Source organism: Aegilops tauschii, chromosome 3 (genome assembly GCF_002575655.3).
Source record: "Aegilops tauschii subsp. strangulata cultivar AL8/78 chromosome 3, Aet v6.0, whole genome shotgun sequence".
NCBI classification, from domain to species: Eukaryota; Viridiplantae; Streptophyta; class Magnoliopsida; order Poales; family Poaceae; genus Aegilops; species Aegilops tauschii.
Genome location: NC_053037.3, coordinates 415454995 through 415462055, shown reverse-complemented (window position 1 = coordinate 415462055; position 7061 = coordinate 415454995). Strand labels below are relative to the sequence as shown.

Here is a 7061-nt window from a genome sequence, read left to right as displayed (position 1 = left end):
TCATCTCATTACTCGTGTCGCCCGTATGTATAGTACCATGTTGGATGGAGCAGGTGTATGTGTCACAATCACCCCTTGGACGCATGCAGGCGAGCAGGTGATCATGTCTCGGAAACTGCAGGATATGGGTCGATATTGACTTCACCCCACTAGATTATGCTCCTGTCAATCTGGTCTTGTTAATACTACCTCCAGAATGTGATCATACAGTATCTTTGCAAGATTCGAAAAACATGTCTGGCCGTGCAGGTGAATGTGTCACGATCGATTGCTTTGCTATATGCGTGGTACTACTTCTCGGCCCGTCATGTGGGGGCAAAAATAATCTTTTCATCTCAAACCATGCTTTGCACCAGAACACTCGTGACTTTGTGAGGCAAAGCCGATGCTAACTGGACAGCAGTACCACTCGGTGCGGGTGCTTAGGTGAGCGATACACATCCCACGCTAACTAGTTCTAGTTGGGCTACAGGTGATTATTAGGCACAACGTCTTTGTTGCACGAACTGACAATGACCATGGCATGGGTTCTCTGCTGCAAGAGCTACTCCACCCGTGCACCTGATCTCCGACGATCTTGTGTGTGCTTTACATTTTTTGACTTGCGGATCCAGCTTCCCTCGCAGCCTGCTTAAAAACGAGCACTCCTATGTGCCGTACGTATACTTGATTGCTAATGGGGTCAGGGCGATTGTACATTGATTTCCCACCCATCTGCCGTGCTTAAGCGCCTTCCCTTCCAAAAATCCAACACTTGCCTCCATAAGTTGCTGTCCTGCGAGGCTGCGATCCTTGTCCTGCTACCGTATTTGGATTCTCTATACTTGGTACTGCCACCTCCTCTTTATCCTGCCGGTTTGCCAAGCTTCAAATGTGTAGCGGTACACCTCAATGCAAGGTCGGTACTACTGTTCTAGCAGATAGCAAGAGCATTTCAAGAGTAAAATGGATCAAAAGGCTAGTAGTACTACTACCTCGCAGATAAACATTGGTATGGGAAACATTCTTCAGAACCACATACTCTAATCTGAATCTGGTTGCTTCAAAAGGCGAGGAGTACGAACTGCTCGCTGCAAAAGCGAGTAAAGTAGGCGTGGCTGGACCCTGAAGCATGTGCAGCTTAATGTTACACAGTTGGTGTAAACTAAGTCAAATGCCAATGGAATGCCGCCTGATTGCCTCAAAACTCTCTTTTTTTTGCCTCAAAAGCGGCGTGAGCATCACCCTGTCTGATATTACTCGCTCGCTCGCTCGTCCGTCCGTCCGTCCGTCCCGAATTCGTCACGTCAAAATCCCGACGCGCTGGTACGAGAGCTCTATTGCTCACCAGATGCGTGTCCGTGATGCGCGGTGCTGTTTCTCCGTCGGCAAGTTCCTCCCAAGCAGCCAAACAGTCACGGAGGAAGCCATCTCCGTGCCACCGTACTACAAGCAAGGAGCAGCAAGCAGTGAGTGATCACCGACGGTCACAGATCGTGGGACGAGCGGTGGCTCATCAGTCCCGCCCGAGACACGTTCGCAGGCCTCCTTTTTGTGCAAGTGGCCACACGGTGTGGGGGCGATGGCACGGCAGCGGCTCACCCTCCCCAAGTTGGTCCTCTCGCCCTCGGCTCGGCGCCATGGCACGTCTCTGAACACACGCACGCACATCCTGCCACATGAACCCAGAACCCAGCACAACAGAGTAAATTGCACAGAAGTACCACAATTAGGGCATTGAAAGCAGATTAGTACCAAGATTGGTAATTTTTACGTGTCAGTACCAAGATTGGTAATTTTTACGTGTCAGTATCAAGATTGGGGCTAGCCGTTGCAAAAAAGACTAAAAGCTCGTTTTGTACGTATTGACACTAAAGCTGACCGATTGGGCCCGCCCGTCAGGCGCCACGCTGGCCAGTGCGCGCGTTGCCTGCGCTGGCTGCGCGCTGACTCGGACGAGGCCGGCTCGGCCCGTTGGTGCGACCGAGCCAGACCCCGACCCCGCTCTGCCCTGTCCTTTTCCTCGCACCTCGCCGGCGGCTGCCTCCCCGCCCGCCCCGCCGCCGCCGCACCACGCCGCCGTAGCCATCGATCGAACAGCTCAGGCGCTGTCACCTCCCTCCTCTCCCCCGCGGCTGCTGTGCCCTAGGCGACGATGGCCTCGGCGACTCCGGCAGGCGGCGATGGCCTGGGCGATGCGAGCGGCGGCGACCTCCCCCGCTTCGATGGCAGTGGCGGCTACTCCAGCTCGAAGTACAGTAGCGCGGAGGAAGATTTTGCGGAGCCGGCGTTGTCGATGGAGCAGAGGCTGCGGATGGCGCGAATTTGGGTGGACAACCCTAGCACCGCCCATCACTGGACTCATGGCTTCGGTGGTGTTCTGTAAGTGCTCCACTGTTCCATTCTTGCTCACTGAAATTGGGGATTAGGGTTAGAGTGTACTGCCTGCATGTTTAGCACTCTAATTGCTAGGCCTAACTAGAGCAGAGTAGTATAGTGGATTACATGAGTCCTAACTAGAGCAGCATTAGGTGTTACCTAGCTAGGATAAATAAAAGTTTTGCTTATATGTTAACTTAAACAAAGCTCTGTTTATATGTTAACTTGTGTATGTGTTAACTTAAAAAAAACTATGTTTATATGTTAACTTGTTTATATGTTAACTGAAACAAATCTTTGTTTATATGTTAGACAATATGTTAAGTAAAATTGTTTATTAACCAATTTTGTCTGTTATTTCATTTTGCAGTTTGTATGATGACATTTTGGATGTTAGGTTCTTTTTTGATGCTTCAGAAATGTTAGAGCTGAAGCTCTGCAGTTCAGATGTAACATACCTGAATATGATTGCAGTGATGGAAACCCAAGGATTTAGTGAATATGATCTGCTGTTTCACATTGAGAATCCAGATTTAGGGGAGAAAGGATTGGAGATGGTAGAGAGTAATGCTGAGTTGCAACTAGTAAAGAGGCAGGTTGAGGAGTGTAAGGTTTTAAATTTGCTAGTGAGGGCATGTCCACCTCCTTGCAGCAAGTTTCAGAGGCAAGAATTATCCACTGTTGTGTATGAAGAGCCTGTGTTATATGATCTCAGTGAGCCACCCATCTATGCTGTTGATGAAGAAGGAGTTGCCTTTGAAAGTCAGAGTAGCAGCTGCAGTTTAGTAGCTCATGGTACTGGTGTTTGCACACAAGAGAGCAAGAATGTAAAAGGAAAACTGAAAGCTGTTTTGGAAATAGAAGAAGAAGAGGGATATGATGGCAGTGGTGGTTCTGATTGTGAAGGTGAAGATGACAGTGATGTAAACCCTTTTTATATGGGTGATGCTGATGACATAGAGATGGATGAGGGAAAGAAACAGAGAGAGTATGATGAAGTAGAAGAGGAAGAAACAGATGATGAAGAATCTGAGGAGGAAGAAATGGTGCATTACTCTGGTGACACGGAGGTTGAGGAACCTTTTGAAATGGATGAAGATGACAAGGTTGTTTCACAGGATGAAGAAACTGTAATTGTACATGAAGAGAAGAAGAAGAAGAAACAGAAGCTTCCAGTTAGGAAAGGGCCTACAACAAGGACACATTCAAGTGTAGTTCAAGAGGAGGAACCTGATTTCCAACCTTCATCTGATGAAGAACAGAAAGGATTGTTGAAGGAGGCTGATGATGATGGTTATGAGCCATTGGCATTTGTGCTGCCAAAGAAAAGGAAGAGCAGGGCAAAGCAGAGGCCTCCTAGAAAATGGTACAATGAGAAAATGGAGGCACCACATGAGCAATTATGTCTACAGATGTGTTTCAAGGATCAACATCAATTCAGAGAGGCTTTGTTGAACTTACACATTACTCAAGGCAGAAACTTCAAATATCATAGGAACTCAGATCAAAGAATAATTGTAGAATGCAACCAAAAACATTGCAACTTCTTTATGGTGGCGGCAGTTATAAAAGGTGAAACTACTTTTGTAATTAAGAAGATGAGAATTAAGCACACTTGCCCTATTAGTACAGAGACAACAAGGGTAAGTGCCAAGTGGCTTGCACAGAAGTATGAGTCACTATTCAGATCTGATCTAACAACTGGCATTCAGACTTTGATTGATGCCTGCATGGAGAAGTATGGTGTGGATGTGCCCAAGTCAATGGCATATAGGGCAAAGAACCTAGCTATTGATGTTGTGCTAGGAGACCACAAGAAGCAATACCCTAGGTTGAAAGACTATGCTCAGACAGTGATGGATACAAACCCTGGGAGTAGAGTAGTAGTCACTACTGTAACTCCAACACCCACTGAAAAAATCCCCCATCCAGGTCCAAGATTCCATGCTATGTTCTATTGCATCAATGGAGCAAGGGAGGGGTTTCTCAAGGGGTGCATACCATTCATTGGTTAGTTTGTTCACCTTGTGCATTAGTTACATATTGTTTCATCTTGAAATGCATTTGAATGTTTTTAATACTGAATTTGCTTGCTCAGGTGTTGATGGGTGCTTCATTAAGTTAACTACTGGTGCTCAACTACTTGCTGCCACTAGTAGAGATGGCAACAACAATATATACCCACTAGCATTTGGTATTGTTGGGCAAGAGGACACACCTAACTGGTGTTGGTTTCTACACCAACTTAAAATCTGCCTAGGAGGAGAAGTGGGAAGGTTTGGTCCATATACAATAATGTCAGATAGACAAAAGGTATGTGCTTGCATCTTATGTCATTGTTCCTATATGGTTGTTTTGTGCTAGATAGTAGCTTAGCTAGTTTAATTGTGTGTCCCAGGGCCTACTAAATGCAGTGAATGCTGTCTTTCCTAAGTGCAACCAAAGGTTCTGCCTTAGGCATATCTATGCAAACTTCCAAAATGCTGGGTTTAGGGGGGAAGATCTGAAAAAGTGTATGGATAATGCTGCCTATGCATATAGTGAACACAAATTTAACATTGCAATGAATGACCTTAGAGCTGAGTGTGAGCAAGCTTGGGAGTGGCTTTGTCAAATACCCAAGAAAACATGGGCAAGGCATGCATTTGACACAAACTGCAAGACTGACCTTGTAGTTAACAATTTATCTGAGGTGTTCAACAAGTATGTCCTAGATGTTAGGAAGAAACCAATTAGGACAATGTGTGATGGAATAAAGGATAAGCAGATGGTGAGGTGGCATAGGAATAGGGAGAGTGGAAAGAAAGCTAGATGGGACATAACACCCCATTATAGTGAGAAGCTAGAGGTTGAGAAGGAGAGGGCCAAATATTGCAAACCAATTCAAGCTGTTGTGGACTTGTGGCAAGTTACAAGTGGGCAGCAAACCCATGCTGTTAACTTGCAAATGCACACATGTGGGTGCAGAAAATGGGACCTAAGTGGCATCCCATGTAACCATGCCATCTCAGCAATAAACAAGGCCAAAAGAAAACCAGAGGATTATGTCAGCAAGTTCTTCAAGAAAGAAATTTATCTGGCAGCTTATGAACCAATGATCTATCCAGTTCCTGGTGAGCATGACTGGACAAGGACCCCTGGTCCAGACATTGACCCACCTGCATTTAAAGTGAAGAGAGGAAGAAAGAAAGAGAAGAGGATCAAGGGGAAATTTGAAGTCCCAAAGCCTAAGGAGACATCAAGAATGGGGACTATAACATGTGGCAATTGTGGACTGCAAGGACATAGGTACACAAGCTGCAACAAGCAGTTGAAGCCTGAGCTGGCTTTGAGGAAGAACAAACATGTGGTAATCCTCTAATAAGTAGTAACAGGTTTTCCTTCTTGTACATTCTATTTTTTAAGTACTAACTCATTTTCCTTCTTTGTTTATGCAAGCCTCTTGCAAGGAATTCCAATGCTGGTGCTGCTGCTACTACACAAGCATCAACAACTTCTCATCCAACTCCTACAACAACACCAACAGCTGGAACAGGAGCTGGGAGAGGAGCTAGGAGAGGAGCTGGGAGAGGAGCTGGGAGAGGGGCTGCAGCTGCAGCTGCTGGGACTGGTGCTGCTAGAGGTGCTGGTAGAGGTGCTGGTAGAGGTGCTGGTAGAGGTGCTGCACCAGGTGCTGGGAGAGGTGCTGGGAGAGGGAGAGGTACATTCTCTGCCCCAAGGCAATCTGGTCCCTCCACATCTACTGCTCCCTCTACATCTACTGCTACTCCACCTTCTGGTGGTAGAAACAGAGGATGGAGAGCCTACTTCTATGCAAGTGGTAACCACTAAATGGCACATGTGCCATGTAATGTTCAAAACTAGATACTTCATGTGTGTTCTTGCATCCTATGGTACAATGTGATCTTGCTGGTGCTCTGGAGCTGGCTTTTGTTCATGTGGATGGATGTGATCTTGCTATTTATTAGTTAATCAATGCCTGGAATGGACTATGTTCATGTGGATGGTTCTTTTTATATCTTTTTTATGATTGATATGTTCATGACAATGGTGCATACTATTGGATAGAGTAACTCTGTTGCTGGATATATTGCTGGATATATTGTTGTATACATTGTTGGATATGTTGTTAAGGTCTAGGCTAAAAAAGAAGCACTTTGGGTTTTGGTCGCTCGGGGTCAACGAAAACACCTAAACCTATCAATTAGGGTTTTGGTGGCTCGGGGTCGACAAAAACACCTAAAGGCATCAACTAGGGTCTAGGGTGGCTCGGGGACGACGGAACCACCTAAAGGCATCATTTAGGGTCTAGGGTGGCTCGGGGTCGACGGAACCACCTAAACCTATCATCTAGGCTCTAGGGTGGCTCGGGGTCGACGGAACCACCTAAAGGCATCAACTAGGGTTTTGTTGGCTCGGGGTCGACGGAACCACCTAAAGCATCAACTAGGGTCTAGGGTGGCTCGGGGTCGACGGAACCACCTAAAGGCATCAACTAGGGTCTAGGGTGGCTCGGGGACGACGGAAACACCTAAAGGCATCAACTAGGGTCTAGGGTGGCTCGGGGTCGACGAAAACACCTAAAGGCATCAACTAGGGTTTTGGTGGCTCAGGGTCGACGAAAACACCTAAACCTATCATCTAGGCTCTAGGGTGGCTCGGGGTCGACGGAACCACCTAAAGGCATCATTTAGGGTCTAGGG

At 46.7% G+C, this 7061-nt stretch overlaps 1 protein-coding gene across 1 annotated transcript; it reads left to right on the top strand.

Moving 5' to 3' along the window:
• The first annotated feature begins 4548 nt into the window (after nt 1-4548).
• Nucleotides 4549-6189, top strand: LOC120975881 (uncharacterized). The gene is made up of 2 exons (XM_073511910.1): nt 4549-5707; nt 5797-6189. The coding sequence occupies exons 1-2, from the start codon at nt 4874-4876 to the stop codon at nt 6187-6189; spliced, it is 1227 nt and encodes a 408-aa protein (XP_073368011.1). The 5' UTR covers nt 4549-4873.
• Nucleotides 6190-7061: the final 872 nt, after the last annotated feature.